Here is a 23,938-nt window from a genome sequence, read left to right as displayed (position 1 = left end):
AAATATTATTGATTTTTTTCTTAAATGCAAAACTATTCCATATGTATTTGTTCTGGTTTAGGAAGAAACTTGGTGTTATAGATCAAGTAGGGGAGCAGGAGTCAGAACTCCTTTGTTCTAATCTCAGCTGCAAGTGTACCCTAAAACACTCTGGAAATTTTGTGTACATTCTTATTTCCCTCACATGGGTGTCGTAAAACAGCGTTATCTTTTAGAGAGCTTCAGATGACAAATTTGTGAAGTCTCAAGCCGTTGTTTACCATTCTGGGTTCTCATCCTCATAATGGAGAACTGTAGAAATGCAGTGCGAGAAAGGTGTGTAGGAATATATACACACAGGGAAATTCAATACAAATATATAATTTTAAGAAAATTCCTTTACTGAATTGTCTGAATCTAAAGTATGTCTTCTTATCTTGAGGAAACTCTACAGGTTCTTGAGCTTAAGAACTGGTTTGAATTATCTATTGATTTTAGGTTCAGTGAAGCAAACAGAATAATCACCTTGTCTTCTCCCATCCTTTCGATGAGAAAATGCCACGACTACTGCAACATCTTCAAGATACTGTATGGTACCCAAAGGAGAAGTGCAATAGGCTGAACAATAGTGCTAATGTATATGACCAGAACATAGTCAAACCTGAACCTCTTGAAGCAGGAAGTCAATGACTTCATGTTATATCCTAGCTTCAGCAGTTCTGTAACTAAAAGTTAATATAATTCCCACAGGATTCAACTGCTGCTCTATACACAAAGAACAGAAAAACTAAACATTTAGTTTCATTAGAGCTGGGGTTTATGAATAAATGCAGAAGCATTTTCAGTGCTGATGTGTGATCACAAATGCACCATTTCTCACGAGTCCTATTGAAGATATTTATATAACAAAAGTGTGCTATGAGTACAAAAAAGTAAGATCGTAGCCTGACTTAAAAGACTCATTTACCCCCTTACGTCTCATGAAAACTAAAGTTAGGCAGGTTGAAGTTAGCTGGCTTCTATTACAGCTTCATGATGTAAACTGGAGGGTTGTGAAAAGTAATCAAAAGGCAAGGAGATGTATCAGCCCCTTTGGCTAAGGCCACAGAGGATCAAATACTAGTATTTGAAGTATTAAAGGCACTTAGAACTGAAGGTCAGCCTTTAGTAATATAAATAAAAATAAAGCATACAAAATGCATCATCAGAAGCACCCTGATTTAGGAAAGAACTTAAGTACTGGAGTAAGCACTCTCCTGAATAGGGATGCTTTTAGGAATCAGGGCCATAATAAATATCTAGAATGCAGTTACTTCACTTTTTTCAGCTCAGTCATATCCACAGCCTTTGCAGGCTGATTTCAATAAACTTAATATTGGGGCAGAGAGGAGCAAACTAACAGGGATATCAAGACAAATATCTCCAGCACGGAAAAATCTAGAAACAGGTTAGATACAAACCTAAAACACCAATCTCCAGGCCTTCCAGTCCTGCTTTAATTCTACTGTAAATATCTTCTCTCTCACCAAAGTCAGCAGCAATAATTTTTGTTTCCACTTTGAATTTCTCTTCTGAAAAACAACAAAAACAAAAAGTTAAATACAGTTAAGTTAAAGCACTTGGCCATTCCAATTTTAAAAATATGAAGGATACTTAAGTCATTATGGTTTAAGACAAAGTACTATACTGTTAGTTCAAAACATTGTTATACAGTGTCACGTTCATTTGTGCAGGGCAAGTGTTTTACTGTTGAGCTGTTTTGATTTATGCATAAACCTTCAGAGTAATATTAAAATCTTCCAACTCTTTAAAGACACATTCAACTAGTTGTACCCTCTCACCACAAGAGCCTCGAAAGATTGAGCACCTTCTGTTCATGAGGGTCCAGGGAGTTAGCAAACTACACCGGTTAATACAGACCATACAAAATCCAAAAGTTAGAAGCAAATTTCACGTATCTGTTACATGGTGAGAGTTAAAGTTATGGGATCAGGGACCATTGTACTTCAAATATTTATAGAGTTTAAGTGGCTCACTAACATTAGCAAAAGACTATTGGTGCAGAAAGCGCTGCAGCTTAAATGTGCGCAGATTTCTGTTGCCCTACATCTCCACCCCTAACCCTGACTTTTTTGATGTTTAAGAAACCAAGGGGCCAGAAGAAAGGAATTAAGGAAAACTACAGGTTACACAAGGCCAACCCAATCATTCAACATAGTGTCACTTCCACTCTTGCAGCATGCTGAAAGAAATTACATTGTTATAATTTCTGACTTTTTATTCAAGATTTAAGGATAAAATGTCTCTGTAGCCTAATTCTCTTTCCATCAAGTTAAATTAATTACGTTAAATTAAAATCAACACAGTGCCATCTTGGACATCAGCAAAACAAAAGGTGGTGACCAAAATAGTTTAAATTAGATGGGGAAAAAGCACTATTTTAGTGTTCCTTCAGTAATTTATGCACATTTTAAAGAATGGTTGCGGAAAAATTATTTTAAATCATTCATAAAAATGGTGCCAATTTAAATGGAAAAGAATCATTCACAAAAAGATTAGAAGCAGCCACATTCCCATGATGCTCTCTTCCATTCAAGAAAAAATGGCAGCTCCCATGATTCTGTTGTCCATTCATGCAGAATCATGAATCTACTGCACTCAGTGGTTTGCTTGCGGCTTCTTTTTTTGTAATAACCCGAATGGCAGATGCAACTATTTTCCCCCCTCTTCATCTTTCATGAACAGCTGCATTGTTTAAAAATCCCCAGGGAGATGTTGCTATGTAAAATGACGACGTAAACAGCATTAAGCCCCTACTGCAGCAGCAGTCTTGTGATCGCATCCGAAGAAAATCAAGTTCAATATCTTTTTACTGAGAAGGGGGAAGGAAGGTGAAGAGATTCTATTTCTGAACACATCTCTTCGAATGTTAAAAACATACACGTGAAATCCTACAGGGCACTGAATTAGAGGGAACAAATGCATCAAATGGACTGGGTGGATGAAGCAGCAAAACAGTACATTACTGCACACGTACAGTTTTTATTGTTTTACAGTATTTTCAGCAATTTTCATTGCCATTAAGGGGCTCTATGAAATGCACATTTAAACAAGCCAGACCCCACCACTAATGACTCACTTCTTACATTCCTCAAAGTATTTTTCATTAGGTTGTTTTTTTTAAGCAGTTAGGGCGGTCAATTAATCGCAGTTAAGTCACGCGATTAACTCAAAATTTTTTATCATGATTAAAAAAATTGCAATTAATCGCACTTATAACAATAGAATACCAATTGAAATTTATTAAATATTTTGGATGTTTTTCTACATTTTCAATATTGATTTCAATTACAACACAGAATACAAAGTGCACAGTGCCAACTATTATTTTTTATTACGAATATATGCACTTAAAGAATGATAAAATAGTATTTTTTAATTCACCTCATACAAGTACTGAAGTGCAATCTCTTTATCGTGAACGTGTAACTTACAAATGCAGATTTTATTTTTTTTTGGTTACATAAATGCACTCAAACAAAACAGTGCAAAACTTTAGAGCCTACAAGTCCACTCAGTCCTACTTCTTATTCTGACAATCACTAAGACAAACAAGCTTATTTACATTGATGGGAGATACTGCTGCCTGCTTCTTATTTACAATGTCACCTGAAAGTGAGAAAAGGCATTCGCATGGTACTCTGGTAGCCGGAGTTGCAAGGTATTTACATGCCAGATACGTTAAAAATTCGTATGTCCCTTCCATGCTTCGGCCACCATTCCAGAGGACATGCTTCCATACTGATGATGTTGTTAAAAAAATAATGCGTCAATTAACTTTGGGACTACTCCTTGGGGAGAGAGTTGTATTTCTCCTGCAGAACCCATCACCACTATAGAAGGATGTCCTCTGGAATGTGACTGAAGCATGAAAGGAGATTAATCTTTAGCCCATCTGGCACGTAAATATCTTGCAAAGCCAGATACAACAGTGCCATGTGAATGAATGCCTGTTCTCACTTCAGGTGACATTGTAAACAAGAAGCAGGCAGCATTATCTCCTGCAAATTGTAACCAATCTTGTTTGTCTGAGCGAGTAGCTGACCAAGATGTAGGACTGAATGGACTTGTAGGCTCTAAAGTTTTACATTGTTTTATTTTTGAATGCACTTTTTTTGTACATAATTCTACATTTGTAAGTTCAACTTTCATGATAAAGAGATTGCACTACAGTACTTGTAGGAGTAAAAATGTATTTTTCAATAAAAGAAGGTATTTTTTTACAGTGCAAATATTTGTAATAAAAAATATAAAATGAGCACTGTACACTTTGTATTCTGTGTTGAAATTGAAATGAATATATTTGAAAACTATAGTAAACATCCAAAAATATTTAAAATAAATGGTATTCTATTGTTTAACAGAGTGATTAATCGAGATTAATTTTTTAAATCACTTGACAGCCCTATTAGCAATACTTAGGGGGTCTTTAAAAAAAAGTTTTATAAAAGTATACAAAGATATTAAATGACAAAAAAGGTAAGCAAAAAAGCTAAGACCTGATGCTGAATGGAGATAATTATGAAGTTCTATATCACTGATGGTAGCTTTTCCATGCAAACTGTCTTCAAAGCTTATGAAAATTAGCAAATCCTTAAAGACATGGATTTAAAATGATTAATCTATGCAGCTATAACTAATGTGTATCATCTTTGATAATGTGAAACAAGAAGTAAGGGAAGCCAGAAGAAACGATACTATGAAAAATGAAAAACAGTAAAGTTAATATCTGCAGTAAAAATAGCTTTAGGATTGGAATTTATGTTCTGTTCAACAGGCACATTCAAGGTCATATCACTACCCAACTCAAGACAAATATTGAAGATGGGGTCAGAAATGTTCAAGGTTTTTTTTAATTTTATTTTCTCTTTCAACACTATCTTATTAAGATGGTATTACCCCCTCAAAAGGAGAATCAGTTAATACCCAGTAAGCCAGTTATACTTCATCAGCCCACCAAAAGCTTGTAACAAATACAGATGTTTCGAATAGTAGACCAGATTTCAAACACCACTAGTGGATTCACACATGGTAGTCCTGAATACTTCACTTCCTTAGGCAACCCCCTAATGCACCACATCTCCTGAATCTCAACACATCTTCTCTCTACTTTCTCAATGATAACTACAATCAGTTTTTCCACTTCACCCCTACTTGGTTTATATTTGGTCACCTCACATCTTAATGATAGTAGCTTCTCACTTTTTGGCCTCCCCACCTCTCACCCCTCTGAATCCTCCAAGCTATCAAAAAGCTAATGCCAAAATTTTCCTCTGATCATCACCAATCTTCCTGAAACTCGTTCATTGGCTTCTAATTTGCTTCTGCACTAAGTTCTTTGCTCCTTCTAGGCTCTTCACAACTTCAACCCTACCCATATCTCAACTCTCTCTCTTCATCTACCCCCAGTACCTGCCCCATTGGCCTCTTCATACCACCCACTACATGCCTAGAAAAGTCTACAGTTACACCTACCGAGTACTTTCCCTCAAGACTCTGTCTACGCTATTCCCCACAGTGATGGTGGTGTTGGCTGGGTGTTTAAATAAACATGCTTCTATCTAAGGATGTAAATATCAGTTTAAAAAATTTAACCGGTTAAACTATTAAAACTATATCATTTAATCCGTTAACTGAGGTTGTTCCAGCCAGCCTGGTGAGGCAGGGGTGGGGGCTGGGTCCAGGGCCCCGATGGGACCGAGGTTCTGCTGGCCAGCCAGCCCGGAGCAGCCAGGGCTGGGGTCCCTCTGGCCAGTCGGTTGGCCCGACACGGCCGGGGCTGCTCCAGCCGGCCGTACTCCGGCCAGCACGGGGTCACCAGGGTTAACAGTAAGCCTAATGCTTACCGGTTAACCTTTTACATTCCTACTTGCATCCTTAGAACTTTAGCTCTCTGGATGTTCTTGTTATGCTACATTAATAAAACCAAGGTCCAAGATCCCAACAATTTCTCTACCTAAACAGATGTTCTTAACCCTTAAGCAGCCCCTCCGACCCAGCCAAATTTCATGGTGATTAAGCCATTAGTGAAATCACAAAAACTGACTAGCAGCTTCATTTGCCATGAATGACCAAGGCACATAATGTACTCATGAAGGAATCTGTGAACAGCCTGCACCAAAGACTAAATCAATCCCTTTTGCAATGGTCCCTCAATCCCATGTTGGGACCTATAATTCCATGTTAACTTCCAAACTTCTTTAAGATTTACAACAAACAAGATATAACTAAAAGCATTTGCTCTGTAGACTATCAATATTTCCATAGACAACAACTATAACCTCTAAAAAATATTCAGCTGCAGTATAAGTATTTTTAACTGTTAACTACTTTATAATGTTACTATAGGAAAAGGCAAATACACAATCAACACAGGCCATATCTTCCAAAGTGCAATTTTGCATACATCTTACTTGGATATACACAAACATGAAAGTTCAGGTCTCGTTTATAACCAGGTATTACATCATTCCATTATTTTTGTCATTTCACCACATTCCATATTATGCATATTATCTCAAGGTTCTCTTCCATTGCTACACAAACTAATTCACCTACTTCTGCTTGTAAGTTTTTTGCATTGGGACAGATATTTGTAATTTCTTTTTTACAGTGTGTTTTTGTATATTTAACTATTTTCCCCACATACTTCATTGTAGACTGCACCTATGTGCTGCTCTCAGTCTCTCCCTCTTCCAGAATAGTTATAATTGGACTTATTTTTTTTAACCAGATACAGAATTTCCTTTTTAATATCCCTAGCCAATCTCTGTCTACTCCAAGGACTCTTCAGCACCTATTGGCTTACCTACACCACGCCTCTAACTCGTAGTTTTAATAGCTCTCCAAAACTTGACGATCTTCATATTAGAAGTTTGGTTTCACTTCTAAAGGTTGGGGCTGGAGTGAGTGGGCAGAGGAATTTATCAGGAAGGACCTCATCCCTTCTGTATAAGGTCTTCTTTTCCTAAAAAGCTTGCTGGTGCCTAAAAACTCTCAACCCTTTATTTACACCATCTTCTCATCCAGACATTTGACCCTGAAGGTCCTGTCATCTACCCAGGTCTGCTCATGGCTGTAGGAGCATTTTAGAGAAAGCTAGAAATGTTACCGTTGTCTTGTCCTCCTCTTTCTCTATACCTCTAATTTGTCAGTTGCCTTCATCTGCTGTGTTATATTAAACCTAGACTGTAAACTCTCGGGGGAAGGGAGGCAGGGGGGAAGAGATTCTTTTTGTACAGTGCCCAACAAACCTGATCCTTGATTGGGGCATCAAGGAGCTAGTGAAATGCAACCCCCCCCCAATTAAACATTCTTCCTAATGATTAAATTTAGCTGCCAGGGGTTTTTTCACCCCAGGCAGCAAGTCACCCATTGTCTACAGCCAAGCGCTACGATATAACCGCATTTGCTCCAACCCCTCAGACAGAGACAAACACCTACAAGATCTCTATCATGCATTCCTACAACTACAATACCCACCTGCTGAAGTGAAGAAACAGATTGATAGAGCCAGAAGAGTACCCAGAAGTCACCTACTACAGGACAGGCCCAACAAAGAAAACAACAGAACGCCACTAGCCATCACCTTCAGCCCCCAACTAAAACCTCTCCAACGCATTATCAAGGATCTACAACCTATCCTGAAGGACGACCCATCACTCTCACAGATCTTGGGAGACAGACCAGTTCTTGCTTACAGACAGCCCCCCAATCTGAAGCAAATACTCACCAGCAACCACACACCACACAACAGAACCACTAACCCAGGAACCTATCCTTGCAACAAAGCCCGTTGCCAACTCTGTCCACATATCTATTTAGGGGATACCATCATAGGGCCTAATCACATCAGCCACACAATCAGAGGCTCGTTCACCTGCACATCTACCAATGTGATATATGCCATCATGTGCCAGCAATGCCCCTCTGCCATGTACATTGGCCAAACTGGACAGTCTCTACGTAAAAGAATGAATGGACACAAATCAGACGTCAAGAATTATAACATTCAAAAACCAGTTGGAGAACACTTCAATCTCTCTGGTCACTCGATCACAGACCTAAGAGTGGCTATCCTTCAACAAAAAAACTTCAAAAACAGACTCCAACGAGAGACTGCTGAATTGGAATTAATTTGCAAACTGGATACAATTAACTTAGGCTTGAATAGAGACTGGGAATGGATGAGTCATTACACAAAGTAAAACTATTTCCCCATGGTATTTCTCCCTCCCACCCCACCCCCCACTGTTCCTCTGATATTCTTGTTAACTGCTGGAATTAGCCTACCTTGCTTGTCACCATGAAAGGTTTTCCTCCTTTCCCCCCCCCCCGCTGCTGGTGATGGCTTATCTTAAGTGATCACTCTCCTTACAGCATGTATGATAAACCCATTGTTTCATGTTCTCTCTGTGTGTGTGTATATATAAATCTCTCCTCTGTTTTTTCCACCAAATGCATCCGATGAAGTGAGCTGTAGCTCACGAAAGCTTATGCTCTAATAAATTTGTTAGTCTCTAAGGTGCCACAAGTACTCCTTTTCTTTTTGCGAATACAGACTAACACGGCTGCTACTCTGAAACCTGTCACCAAATGACTGTCAGTCACAGCATACTAACCTTAGGAAGTAAATTGAGAGTACTTCCTGATCCCAACTAGAAGAGCAAGCTCTTCCTTTTTTGCATTAGAAATACTGCAATGAAACATTTAAAGTCTGCGTCCACTTCTCTGGCTACCAGACAGCTTATTGTCTAAGCCATGAAAGCTACACACAAAACATTAATTTCTGAACCACTTAGTAAAAGAACTGATTTAGGGGAAATGGAAAAACATCCCAAACATCTGCTATCTCAATATAGCAAAATGGGATTAATTTTTTTTTTTAAATCAATAATCAGTTCTGTAGACCACTTATTGCTTTAAAGAAACTACACAAACAAACACAGCCAAGTATTTTAATTAAGAGATACCATCTAGTCTCTGGCTATGGTGCAATGCACTCCCACATGGCTTAGTGCCAGCTGTGGAATAGCAACACTAATGCTGCTGCCCTAATTGAAGATGCAGACTAAAGCACATTAATTTGGCTAGTCCATGTAATAGCAGGTATGCTAGCATTTCTACCAAGACGCCTACCAAGTTACAAATGTTTCCATACAACTCTACAGCACAGTACTGGTAACCTAAGGAATAAACAGAAGTTGAAATTAATTATAGTTGATAGAACAGTTCAATCTGTACTTGTTTTGTAACAGAAGGCTCCACGTAGGGATGTCATACTGTATCAGTTTCAGCACATAACATATAATGAGATGCTTGGGTAACATTTAAGAAAGAGCTTGCTACGTTAAATTTAGAAGGTAAATATATTTTGGTCAAGTACTATAAAATATTTCTGGTTTCATTTCATACCAGTGGAATTCACTGTATATATAGCATTGCCATATATACAGCACTAGCTAGACATATCACCTAAACAGATAACTTTAAAGACAGTTTGCATCAAAAGAGTAACAGCTGTTTTTAAACACAGACTAAACAAGTGGGAAAGATTAGGGTATGTCTACACTTGGAGCTAGGGGTGTGATTCTCAGCTCATATAGATACATTCATGCTAGCTCTCAGCAAGCTAGTGTGCTAAAAATAGCAGCATAGCTGGGGTTGGATGGACAGCAGAGAGCAGCAGCATAAGCTAGTCACCCTAAGTACAAATCTGCCTGAACCTCACTGCTCACAGCTGCCCATGCTACAGTAATATTTTGAGCACACTAGCTTGATGCATAGTAGTGCAATCATGTCTATGTCAGCTATGAATCAGACCCCCTAGCTCCAAGTTTACACATACCCTTAGTGTTAACATGAGCAGTGTAACAATTATTAAAAAGTATGTGTAAGGAGTTCAGAAGCTCTGCAATTGTCTGTGTAACTAGTTATTTAGAACAATACCTTTTGAAAGTTGAAGTTAGATTTTTATTAATTTCTCACATACCCCTCAACCTTCAAATAAATATGTTGGAATAAAATGGGTTTCTAAGTCACAAGAGCCACAAGCCCTTGAGCCCCATTGGGAATCTGAGTTGTTACAATGTGTATGTGAACCGTTCTTGTATGCCATTTTCTCTCTTTTTTTTTTTAAATTATTAGACATGTTTTATTTATCCTTGTCTCTGTCTGCTATCCCCAAAATTCCATTACATTAATGTGTCAGTTACGGACATACAACATTTTTGAAAACTAGCTTTTAAAGTCTCAGATCAGCAAAAAGGCAATGATTTCATAGTAAATTCTAGACTAATGAACATATGTAACACCTTGTATCAAAAAGGTTTTACAAACAAAATCAATTCCGGTGCCCCAGACTGTAAGCTTTCATAAAAATAAAAATGCTTTGTGAAAATATAAAGTGTAAATTGATTACATTTGTCTGCCAGAGTCTACAAATAGCCTGTAAGAATAGCTCCGCATACGAACTTCCTCTATTCATCCCAATGCCCGTTTAGTCATCATCATGCTTCAAAGTAAAGTGTCACCATAGTTATTTCAGCTGATCAAAGCATATAAGAATCATATTACAAAGATCTGCACAATCTGATCCAAGCTTCAATGGCATTTGAAGTGCCCTGAGTATGGTCACAAATTTCCTTCTTCCCCTTCCCCCCCCCAACATAATTTTAACTGCCCCTCTAAGGTGTTTTTAGCTATCACATTGCTGCGTCCAGATAGCTTCTTCATGCTAATGTCTATTTTTAGTTTGATTACGTCTGAAAGGGCACATCACATCACATGCCCTTTAATTATTCCTTCTTACCTTTTGTACTATTGTCTGCTTGTTAGACTGTATAAAACTGTAAGTACATTTAAAACCAGAATTCTAAAGCAATTATTTTTATTAAAATGGACACCATCAACTTGAAAAAAAAATCCTGTCTGAAAATTTGGTACCTACCATTGTTATAAGTAACACCTATGATTAACGAAAGATGGCGTTCAGTATACTTGGTGTATTTGATTTTGAGTCAATTTCTGAATCTCTGACAAATCAGTTAGAAAGGTGAACCCTACCTGAAAAGGCCTTTAAAAACAAAGGAGAAGATACTTATATTTTAAGGAATTGTTTAAGCAGTATACCCTTTTTTTTCCTAATTACAAAAACAAAAACAAAACCTAGTCCAGGGGGTACATCAACTCATCTAAATATTTGCCTAGTTTTACAACAGGCTACATGAAAAGCACTAGAAAAGTCAGTACAAACTAAAATGTCATACAATGATTTGTTTATACTGCTTTATATACTATCCACTGAAATGTAAGTACAATATTTATATTCCAATTGATTTACTTTATAATTATATGATAAAAATGAGAAAGTAAGCAAGTAGTTTTTAAGTGAGGTGAAATTTATGGTATGCAAGACAGATCAGATCCCTGAAAGGGGTACTATAGTCTGGAAAGGCTGAAAGCCGCACCAGTTTTTAAAAAGTTAATCAATTTCATGAGATTCAAGTTGAAAGTGTCCTTAAAAAACAAACAAATCCTTACACCATGTTTGGAAAGATTTTATTTTATTTTTTGAAGCTATTTAACAAAAATTTGCTAAGCCCCATATTATACTAGGTGGTGTGACTATTAAGCTAAAAAAATACATCTTTGGAACATCTTAACTGCTAGAGTACCCTCAAAGATATAGTAGCTATTTTTTCCTGCAAGTTTCAATATAGAAACCATTTTTTCAGAGCTAGAATTTGACAGCAATGCTTTGTTAGTCTTTTATTACTTTTATTACAAGCACTACATAACAATTGTGCAAGGCCAGCAAATGGAAAGCATCATTTTAGTTTAGCTTAAATATTTTTGTTAAAGTGCACAGCACATTAAGTGAAAATGGACAATGGTGTAGCTATACATTTATGCTTTTATACGAACCAACTCAATGCAAAGTGATTTAGACCTTAGTTATTTACCATTTGCTGTTTGTTTACAAACAATACTTTTCCTAGGCCTCAGTAACCCTCACATCTACAATGACAGAACCGGAAAGGGGAGAAAGGAAAGTTTCCCATGCAGCTTATGAAGGGTCCAAGTGCCTCCAAACACACATCTACCCAACTTTAACATCAAACCAAACACCAGAAGATAAGTGCAGGATGTGCCCAGCTTCTCTCCTTGCTCCCTAAGGAGATTGGCTTCAACTGCTCCAGCACACCAGCCCCCAACAGCTCCCCGACCCCACCACAGTCCAGACCAACATGGCCATAAAAGGCTTCTTCCCAGAAGAGAAACATCTTACTGTTGAAGCAGAAAGAGCACCATACAGACCGTTTAGCCTCCTGAAGTCATAGCGGACATCTACATTTGGAATTTCGAAGACTAAGAAGTCTGCTCCAATCACACACCTCACTCTCCTAACCACTCTCTTATTTCCTACCCTCTAGTTTATGTGCTAGCCATCAGACAGGCTGTTTTAATTGATATATGGCTCAAAGAGGAGGGAGGGAGGACACCCTTCAACCAAATTAATACTATATTCAGGTCCCAAGGAGGAGGAGCTTCCTAATTAGTGAAAAAACTGGACCCATCTCTTCCAGGAACCTACTCATCGTGGATTGTGAAAATACAGTATGGCTCTGGTCTAGAGAGCAATATACAGATATCGCCGCTACATGTACCCTTATTGATCTGATAGACAGTCAGAATGTTTCGCGTCAAGTAGCTGGTCCAGTATTACTGGCATTGGTGCTATCAACTCTGAAAGCTGGTTGAGCTGCTGAGATAGAAAATCTCTTTCGTTTGCCCTCGTACATCACTCTGGTCAAAGGTTTTCTGCTTTGAAGTAAAATGCTTTGAATCTTAAGTGAAACAACTTCTCTTTCTAGACATCATCCAGCCACCAACCAAACTGACCGGTAAAATGATGCAGCGTTCAAGTGCAGGATCCAGACTTCGTTCTATGGCAGCAGGTTGGGCGAAACCAGTAAGATGATTGGTATATGTGCAGATACATTCACCAGCCACCAAAACAGCCTGGCCCATACCAGGGCTATCATGATGTGATCTGCATCCTTCCTCTCCTTCCTCAAAGCCTTGAGTATTATAGGCATGAGCAGAAAGGCATACAGTAATTCTGGAGTCCACGGGATGAGGAAGCACCTGTCAGAGTAGGCTCATGCCCCTCTGGAGCAAAATGTTAAACATTTGTTGTGATAAGCTGCAAATAGGGCTAACTTTTGGAAACCCCCACCCACGAAAGATGTTGTGGAGGACTAAAGTCTTTGAGGAACTATTAATGGTTTTCAGAAAAATCTCTGCTGAGTTGGTTTGTCAGAATGTTCAGTGGATCAGGTAGGTGAAGAGAAATGTATGTAATGTGATAACGGATTCCGCAATCACAAAGATGTATGGCTTCTTGACAGAGTGAAGAGGATCTTGATTTCCCCTATCTGTTGACAGAGCATTGCTGTGATGTTGTCTGTCAGTACTTGGACTGTTAAGCTCTGAAGGGAAAGGAAAACGTTGCATGCTAGTCATATGACTTGAGCTCTAGAATGTTTATGAATAGAATGACCTCCTGAGGAGACCATATCCCTTGAATTTTCAGCTGGTCAAGAGGAGGATGGAGAATTGCAAGTGGAGGCTTTTGTCACCAAAGACTTAAGCTAGAGGCATTGAAAAGAGAACTCTGCTGCACTAGTTAAATGGCTCTGCCAAGAATTTAATGAGTATATGTTTCTTGAGGAATCATGACCAGCAAATCCATACTGTGCCTGTTTGGTAGATATGCTGGTTCAGGAAAGGCAAAAATAAAAGATAAAGGTGGGAGAGTAGCATGGTATATTCATGATGAGGTAGACTAAAGATATTAGCAGTCACGGAATAGATAAAACAGTCTGAGTCAAAATCACTCTGAGGAAGAAAGCTATGTGATGCTTGCATGGGATAGTGTTTGGGGTGTGCTACAGACCCACAGGATCCAATTTGGATCTGGATAGAGAATTGTGTGATTATGGGAGACTAACTTCCCAGATATAGATTGAAGGACAAGTGCTACTAATAATAGTAAGGCCCAGCTTTCCTGGATGTATTAGCTGACAGATTCCTTCAAACAGTTGCCGAACCTACAAGAGGTGATGGCATTTTAGATTTTGTATTGGTTAGTAGTGAGGACCTCATAGAAGAGCTTATGGTATGGGACAACCTTGGTTCAAGTGATCATGAACTAATTCAGTTTAAACAAAAATGGAAGGATAAACAAAAATAAGTCTGTAACTAGGGTCTTGATTTCAAAAGAGCGAACTTTATTTTTTAAAGGAATTAGGTAGGGAAGTGGACTGGACTGAAGAACTCAAGGATCTGAATGTGGAGGAGGCTTGGAATTGCTTTAAATCAAAGTTGTAAATGTTATCTGAAGCCTGCATTCCAAGCAAGGGGAAAAATTCTGCAAAATTCTGCATTGAGCAGTGGCGCAGAATTCCTGCAGATGCATCTCTTCTGGCCTTAAAGTCTATGAGTCTAATGATGAGTATCTGTACCTTTATGAACCTGTTGAGGAGTTTTAGATATAGAATGGGTTTCCACCCACTTTTCTTTTTTGGAACCAGGAAGTACCTGGAATAAAACCCCTTCTCTCTGTGTTGTACAAGGACTGGTTCTATAGCTCCTAAGTTCTGGAGGGAGTCTCTTTCCTATTTTAGGAACTGCTCATGAGACAAGTCTCTGAAGAGGATGAGGAAGGGGGGAGGGATGGAGGGAAGGAAGTAAAGTGGATGGAGTATCCTGCTGATCTCCGAAACCCATTTGTAAGTAATATGCTCCCAAACTTGTTGGAAGCGAGAAAGGAGGTCCCCAAAGTGAGGAATGCACAACAACAATTGCAGCTGGTAAGGAGAAGGGGAAGATAACTCAGAACCTTGACCACCCCATCGAAACACAGGTTTTGATGATGAGGGTTGTGAGGTCAATGTGTAGCAGGCAGTCTCTTTCTGAAACCTCCACCTCTTTCTTTGGGATAAGAAGGTCTCTCAGAGTGAGAACTGAGCAGGATGAGATCTCTGAGCTGTCTGGGACTTACTAAATTTCCTTTTACACACAGGTGTGTAAATTCCCAGAGAGCACAAAGTGGCCCTGGACTATTTTAACATATGCAGAGACTTATCTGTATTCTCCGGAAACAATTTTAAGCTGTTGAAGGAAGACTGTATTCCAGACCTCCCTTGGAAATCCTGGGAGTTGAAGCCAAGAGACCCTTCTCATGACCACCAATGTAGAAACAGAGTGAGCAGCTGTGGCAGCAGCATCCAGAGAGACCTGCAGAGATGTTCTGGCAAGGAGATGACCCTCTGTAATTACTGCCTGGAATTGGTCCCTCTGCTTCAGTGGTAGATGCTCAATAAATAAACTGAACTTTGAGTAGTTGGTGTGATAATATTTCACTAACACCACCTGATAGTTAGAGATTCTAAACTGTAGAATCACAGATGAATATAATTTGCTATTTAGCATGGTGCTGCCTTCTATATTCATTTACCGCCTTGACAACTAGGGAGTTGGGAGAGGAATGAGAAAAACTACGAATCTTCAGATGGAACATAGTATTTCTTAACAGCCCTTTCACTGTATTCTTTTCGGCGGTATTTTTCTTGAAGAATGCCAGATTACTTTTGCAAGATCCAACAAAGCCTCATTAATAGGTAGTACAATTTGAGCAAATAATGCTGTATGAAGAATATAAAGCCGTTTATGTTGTGACTCCTTAACCTCCTCAATTGGAACCTGAAGCCAGGCAGTGATTCCATTGGCACTGGGTGAACATCCAGAGACCTAGAGGTTTGTGGTACCAAGAATGGATCAGTAGAGAACAAAAGGGAGCCAGGCATTTCTGTTCCTGCAAAGTCCAGTGAAAATCTAAATTCATGCAGTGCTAACATAGTAAGTCAGGACCAAAGTGGGAGCCTGAACAGAGGTAATTGTGGCAGAGGGAGCAGACAGTACACTCCAAGGACTGTCCGTTAGCTGTTAGTCTGGTCTTTTGAAGTTCTGAAATGCTAGGTACCAATGGCCTGAGTCTACCAGTACTGACTTAGAAGGGGTAGTTTCTTCTCCTTGTCTTCTTGATCCCTCATGGTACCGAAAATCTTCCTGAACAAGAACCCTGAAATTCTTTGGGTTTATTGGTGCTCACAGTACCTGAGGAACCTGCAGCCTCATGGGTATTGTGTTGGGAACCAGCAGATGCCTAAATAATTGTCTCAATCGATACCCAGGGTTTTTTTGTGATAGATTGCCTACCTGTGGGAACTCTATAACTTGGGCCCAAGCACTACAACTGTGGGAACCCAAGCTCTACAACTTAACAAGGTAATGAATGACACTTTCTAAACATTTTCAGGAAGCAGTCACCTGGGTCAGTGTTGCAAGTACATGGGGTGGTACCATGACTGGTCACCTGATGCTTTGCAATGCAGCAGACTGACCTGAGCCAAAGCTGTAGTGGTCTCAAGTGAATTCTGGCAAGCAGTCACATATGTACATTCAAAACATGTGGCCTACCATCATAAGGCTGGTCAGTACCATCATTGTCAGGTTTGAAATCACTGTGCTCCGTGACAGCCAGAGCATGAATAATCTGTTTTGGGGTAAGTAAGCACTGGGTACAGTGGAATCTAGCCTAGCTCCTGAGTAACATCTGAGATGAGGTGACAACTTCCCAGTTCAGCAGGAGACCTAGCCAGGCAAACAGAGAGGATACAGTTAAGACCTGCCAGAGTTCCTGATGTGATTTGTCTCTGATTAACAAATCACTGAGATATGGGTAGATGTGAATGCCATTCTTTTTTAGGAGCACTACCACTACATCTAGACATTTTATGACGATTCAGTCCGATGAAGAGTCCAAAGGTGAGTACCTTATACTTATAAGGGTTCAGCCCCACTGTGGATCTTAGATACTTCCTGTGGCATGAGTGGACAGCGATGTGGTAGTATGCATCCTATAAGTCAAGAGCCACAAACCAGTCCTGGGCTTGAAGTGATGAAGTGACTGAGGCAAGCATTACTATCCCGAACCTGGGGAGGGATACAAATTTGTTCAGTTTCTTCTGGGTCTAGGATAGGACAACAACCTCCATTTTACTTCAGAATGGGGAAATAGCTGGAGCAAAAACCTCTCTCTCTCTCTCTCTCTGTACTCTTTAGAACCTCTTTTACAGCTCGTACATGAAGTAACAAGGTCACTTCTGTTAGTAAAAGGAGCTTACAAGAAGGGACCCCAAAGAGGGATGGAGAGCTGGGAAGGAGAGGGAGAAGGGAAGTGAACTGGATGGTGTAGTCATGAGCAATGATGTCCGACACTCATTTGTCAGCTGTTATGTTCGCCTAAGGCTAATGGAAAGGGGTGACGTAGTTTCCGAAGGGCAGCTTGGCGATGGTCTTAATGTGGTTCTCGACAGTCTCATAAAACCTGCTGGATGGATGGAGGAAGATGATGGTTACCTCCACAAGCCTCAATGTCACTTGTTTAAGTAAGAACTTGAGCTGACTGAGAAAAAACATGTCCTCTGTGCTGGCTGGTACCAGAAGAGATTGTAGTATGGTGCTGGACTGTAAATGACCTGGGATCTGAGTGTCATCCTGGCATCTTTGAGGCAATGTAATGCCTTTTCTGTTCTTGAGCTAAATAGGTCCATACCCTCAAAGGGCAAGTCCTCAATTGTGGCTTCAACTTCCCTTAGTAAACCAGATGTCTGAAGCCAAAAGGCCCAACACATTGCAACTGCCATGGCCATCAAGCAGCATTGGCTACTATTTGGCCCTGTTTGATGGAATCCCTCAGCTCTTCCATGCAGTCCTGCATAAGTCACAATCGGAAGAGGGTTACCCTCTCTCTCATATCGGGAACTTCTATTTTTGCAAATAAAGCCCAGTAGTTCATGATGGAAAACTAAAAGCTGAGGAATAGGCCTTTCAGCTGACCAGGTCCAACTTCTTGGGGTCCTTGATTTTAGAGTTCCTTCTATGGATCTGGTTTTCTCCTGGACAATAGAGATAACAACCCTTGTGTTGGATGGACAAAAATGCTCAAAGTCCTTGAGTGGAAACGGGTATTGTTTTTCCACTTCCTTCGAGTATGCTTAAGAACCCTTGCTGGGTCCAGGATGCCCTGGGTATTGAGGATGTTGAATAGCTTGGGTATGTCTTCTTGCACCACTGTCATTTCAATGTCGAGTGTCTCAGCTATTCTTGATACTAACTCTTAGAATGCTGTGAAGTCATTGATGGTTGGGGTTGGGGCCACAGTGACAGCTTCATCTGGAGAGGAAAAGGGTACCTTGAGTGGTGAGGGGAGCTAGTGTCTCTCTCACTACTTCTGCTACATCCTTGGGGGGTTCCCTGCTGTTCTGGTGAGGGTTCCCTTTACAGCAATACCAGTGGCAACTGAGCTCTCCCTCTCATCAAGACACGTGAAGTCATCCTGCTCAGGGATCTAAGCAAGGGCAGGCCCCAGCAGGGCCCCTATGCCCAAGGTAGTGCATTATATTAGAATAGTTTGACTGCGAGGACCCACCCACTGTCAGTTCTATACTGGGACTTGGTGCCACATGTCTTTCAAGGCAATGGTTCCCTGCATAAGTCAGAGAGAAGAAATAGCTCTCTGGGAATGGTGGTGCTGATGGGTGCAGTTCCAGTTCTGATAGTAATGGGGCCAGGGCCGGGGCCAGGGCAGAGAGGAGTAATGAGGGGGGCTTGTCAAGGGCGTATCTCAGAACCAGAAAGGGCTCCAACCTCCAAGACCAGTGCTGGCATAGATTCTGTGCCAATATCTGTACTGGTGGGCCTGTCTACCACAACCTCAATGTCACTACTACTGTCTTGGTGCTATCCTTGATGTTGAGGATTTTGAGGTCTTCTCTTTCAGTAGAGTCCTCTACATGGCACGGACACGTTGTGCAGTACACTCTGCATTTGTGCTTGGTGCAGAAGTGCCTTTCCACTCCAGAGGACGAAGCCAGTACCTCTGCTCCTTAGTCAGTGCTGAGGCCTTCAGTGCTGACACAGATTTGGCTAATATCAGGGATGCTTACAATGGCACCAGTGGGTTTGGAACCTTCTTTGCCTTCTCTTCCCTACTGGAAATGGGGATGCAGTGATCAGTTGTTAGAGCACTTGCCAACAATAAGCTCTTTACTTCCTGTACAGAGGATAACTGCACTCCTGGATCTGATGCTACGGTTATGGATTACTCTACTGTCTCGTTTGAATCTTGTGTTTTAAAATTTTCAGTTGTGGGATGAAAAGGAGCGGCAACAGCACATTTAGCTAGGATGTGTATTTCCATGGGACAGAACAGGCATCTGCTGGATTCATCTATGATGGGTATTATTCCATCGCAGGAAGGACAGGCTTTAAACCCAATAAGTTTAAAAACTGCCATAGCTAGTGGCTGACGGAAAGCATCTTGCCCTACTGTACAAGGGGTATGTATCCCCCAGTCTGTCCTAGATGCTTTATCATCTTTTTTTGCGGAGAGACTGCCCAATGAAAATTTTACAAACAAATTAATAAAAAGGGAGAAATGAAGATGACAATTCTTTAGTGGAGAAAGTTCTGGATATCAGAAGTGGGTCAGATACAGTCCAGGTTCTGTCTCACTGCCACAAATGGGAAGAGGGAGGGTTGGTGCCACTTCACTCCACCCTTTATTTCCTCATATAAGGCAGCATAAGATGCATGTGTGGCCCCATTAGACACTGCTCTACAAAAAATTCTGAGCCCACACACAAGAAGCACATGTGCATCTACAAGTGACATGTATTCTAAGAGGAATCCTGGGTTCTATTCCACTCTCTGGAGCAGAGTGTGCAGTAACAGTTACTGATTTTTCTGTCCCATCTCCTAACATATCCCTTCTCTAGTCAGTCTGCTTCTTCCTTCTTCTGCATGTTGCCTGGCCAACAATACGGGTAGCATTAAGAAACCTGAAAAGAGACAGTCTCCTTGATCTGGTGCCAGAAGCAGCAACTGCAGGTAAAGTCCTACTCAGTCTCTGCAGCCCTGAGCTGGAACATGCTCAGTGCAAATGGAATGTTTGAGAAATTAGATGGTCAACATCTAAAACGCCTCTGCTGAACACATGCAGTTGGCAATTTTCAAAGACTTATAAATTTGTGTAGAATTTTAACAGGGAGAGCAAAAGGCACCTGACTCCAGGTTAACTCCTTCTTAAATTTCAAGTATCTACTCCAAAGCATGGCTGTAAATGGTAGAGCTCCTCAACAAAACGTTTATAGCAATTTAACATTTGCAAAATATTTTCCCCAACTTTATATTCAGAAATGGCGGAATTGTTTTTGCTGAAACTTTCCAAAACAATTCGGCCCGAAAAGATGACTTGGCATGGAAAGTTTCAGGACTAAACAGTTAGTTTGGCCAACTTGTAAGCAACTGAAAATAGTCTTGTAATGGGAAGCATTCTGCAATCTTAACTACAGTGTCACCCAGCTCCACTTATTATAATATTTAAAAAGTTATGTGGACAACTTCTATCTGGTGTAATTTCTTTGACATCAGCAGAGTTACACCATGTATGAATTTGTCCCACTATTACCAATCTTAATTTACAAATTTCTTTATTTGAAAAAACAGAGGGAGGGAATGCAACTTGTGATTAGCGTAAGGAGACATGTTTAGGATTGTTTTGAGTTCTAGGAGAAAAAGCACAGTTTTGAAGATATTCCATTTTAGAATTAACCCCCAATTGCTCTTGGAAATGAGATAATGAGAACTGTACAAATTTGGTCAGTTAGGCACTTCTCTTTTTACCATATTCATGAAGGTTTTTTTTTTTTAAAGTGTAATGTAAAAGTGATGAAGATTATTAAGAATGTAAAATTAAGGTTTATAGAATATTTAAAAACTATCCATTAATGATTACAAAATTGTCTTCATGTGGAATTGGAGAGGCCAAAGGAGATGTATTTTTAGCTTTCATGTGTTAATTTTGAAATTTAAAAGAGTTTATCACATACTTATTTCACTGGCCACCTGTTCTAGTTTTTCTTGAGATCTGCTGATAAGAGCCACATTCATTCCATGCTTTGCTAGCTGAAAGAAACAAAAGAGATACAGAGCAGTTCAATCACAACTGTGCAATAGATCACTGGCCAGCATCACCCTTAAAGAAAAGGTGAAACTTGGGTCAAATACCACAAAATATACATTGACTGTTAATAGAGAAAGTCAGATATAGAAATTATGATTTAAAATAGCTAGAGGTGAAGGAAAAATAAAACAGCGAGTACCAGAATGAATACATGGTACTTTACTGCCCCACGGCAAAGACACTTGCAAAGGATCTTCAACAACCCTGCTCTCAGGTAGGTGAATATTTACATTTACAAATAGGGAAACTGAGGCAGGGGTTATGTAATTTTCCCAAACCCACAGAGTAAGGTCAGTAACAGAACTTGGAAATTAGAATTCACGCTCTTAAACCCTTGTTTAACTCAAATAGACTAGATTATTTCTTTATAGCGCTACAAAAATACAGCTTGTAACAAAATTAACTGTTACCTAATCAGCTATATTAGATTCCTTTATTTGTTCTACTACAGTCCAGATTCTCTGCCTAGCCCAAAAGTCAAGGAAAAGTGCAGGTAACAGTACATAGGTCTCTGACATTTGTACTCCATATTCTGCATTTGAGTCTAAAATACAAATGGGGGCATTTCAGGTAATGCTGATCTAAGACAGAATTAACATATATTTACATGAGACAGGATGGCACTATAATATTTCGCTTTCACTGAATCTGGACAGAGTCCATATTATTCTAAAGGAATAAAAAGGCTTACCTCTTCTGCATAGGCTTTTCCAATTCCATCAGTAGCTCCCGTGACAACTATAATAGGGGAAAAGGGGGAAAAAAATAAATACGAGTTATTACTGTAAAGATAGCTAACAACGAAGTGATCATTAGCAGGCTATTGGAGCACCCCCTCTGACAAAGCAGCTCAGGTAACATCCTCACATGGTACCCAACTCCAGTTGTTGTTCTTCATTATTAAAAAAGCTTTTAGAAAACCGACACTCCCTCTTCTTACTCCATAATCCATGTTTGGAGACCCAGATTGCCCTTTATGGCCCAAATGGTGACTTTCAACTCCCACTTTCAATTGTAAAAGTTAAGTTGTGAATATCAAACACTTCTCAAATTAGTTTTATTTAAAACAGTGAGATTAAAATGATCAGAGGTCTGTACGGAACTGATGAAAGTACATCCAGACTCCTGGTGGACAAGGCACAAGTCAGCACAAGGTCGTTTAGAACTAATTTCCATTATGTATTCATTTCCGCTGTGATTCCATCCCATCACTGCCCACACCCTAGTGTCCAGGAAGGGTAGATTTATCAGTGGAAAGCATGGCCAGACAAAGTCTTATGAAATATTTTTCACTAATGGAAAATTGGATTTTTGACTCCGTGAAAATTTTTGAGGTGTGTGTTTTCCTCAAAAGCTTTTTAGTTTTCAGCAACTGAAAAAATTTGTTTTTCATATTCTAAACATGTCAACAAAAGCCGAAGTTTTCAAAAGAAAAAATCCCATTTTCTGATCCCTCTAGTGGCAAATCTAGCAAACGATGACTAGGTCCTCTGTATTGGATCCTCATAAGTCTTTCTGGGACTCTCACCTACTATAGGGCCATGAGTAACTAAATCTTGGTACATCATGGCCACTTTTAAGAGAGGGATTCCAAAACTCCATTCACACTGCTACCCACTGTTTTATCAAAGAAAGCTAGAGAGCAGCTCCTCTATCCATTTTCGCTACTTTGCCTACCACCTCTATCCAGCTAAGCACGCACATTCAGCATCTCCTTCTTCCTCAACTCTTCCCTGCCAGCCAGCCCACTTAATTACACTTAGGCCTTGTCTACACTGCCACTTTAAAGCACTGAAACTTTCTTGTTATGGGGTGCAAAAAAATCACCCCTAGGCTGTTCTTAGTGGGACTGAACTCGGAGCTGGTTTAAAGTGCCCATTTCTGTTTTTTCTGAGCAACAGGTTCACAGGAACACAGTTTACTTGCAACAAAACCAAAAAAAAAAAAAAAAGTGATGTGTTTTGCCAGATGCATTACAGTTCTGCAAAATGACACTGTCCCCCAAGTTCAAGGGTTAAAGCAAGCTCTGCTTTAAGTCTTACATTATGTATTATCATACAATTCATTACTGCTCTAACAAAATAATATGATAAACAAGACAGAAGAGAGAAAAACTGCACCAATACCATTCTCCCAAAAATTTGACCATCTTCTGAACTAACCTGACTTGAAGAATGTTCGTGGACCATTTTCCACATTATAAATTAGTAAAGTATTTGTAAGAGCAGCCATTGCTTAATGGAAAACTGGCTCGTTATATTTCTTCCTCCTAGCCACAACTTCATGGCTTGTCTCCTCTTCTTCCTTAAGAAGTTTCAGTCTGGACTAGCAAGCTCTCCACTTTAAATCCCTCCATAAAAACCGTTATTGCTTTGTCTTCAATACTATCAGCACCTTAATGGAGTTGCAACTACAAACTGCATGCTCCTTAAGGAAGGGACTTAGTCTTCCTACATATTTTGCTAAGTATCTATAGCACTTCATGAATAAAATGTTAGATTCAGTATAGTGCAAGAACACATGAAACACACACAGTTCTTCACTTGTTCTTTATTACCAAGGACATTTACATGATTTTTATTTGCCATGTTTGCTCCTATTACTTATTAATCATAAGATTGGGTGTGATAGCAGCCACTTTCAACATAACTAACAAAAGATTTGTGACTTTAGGTGAGTCATTCATAGCAAGAACAGTTTCCCCACTCCTTCAGGTCCTGCTTCACCAAAAGCCTATGTCTGGCC

General features: G+C 39.7%; 1 protein-coding gene across 3 annotated transcripts in view; it reads right to left on the bottom strand.

The window, feature by feature from the left end:
• HSD17B12 (hydroxysteroid 17-beta dehydrogenase 12) overlaps positions 1-23,938 on the bottom strand; it is a 198,355-nt gene that overhangs the window by 62,526 nt on the left and 111,891 nt on the right. For all 3 annotated transcript variants that reach the window (XM_043517722.1, XM_038406390.2, XM_038406391.2), the window contains 3 exons: positions 21,885-21,931; positions 21,060-21,135; positions 1,440-1,550 (listed from right to left, as the gene is read on the bottom strand). In XM_043517722.1, the coding sequence (XP_043373657.1) occupies positions 1,440-1,550; positions 21,060-21,135; positions 21,885-21,931 (234 nt within the window). The remainder of the gene's footprint in view (positions 1-1,439; positions 1,551-21,059; positions 21,136-21,884; positions 21,932-23,938) is intronic.

Source organism: Dermochelys coriacea, chromosome 6, assembly GCF_009764565.3.
Source record: "Dermochelys coriacea isolate rDerCor1 chromosome 6, rDerCor1.pri.v4, whole genome shotgun sequence".
Classification (NCBI taxonomy): Eukaryota; Metazoa; Chordata; order Testudines; family Dermochelyidae; genus Dermochelys; species Dermochelys coriacea.
Note: the sequence above shows the minus strand (reverse complement) of the source record. Positions and strands in the feature narration are given on the sequence as shown.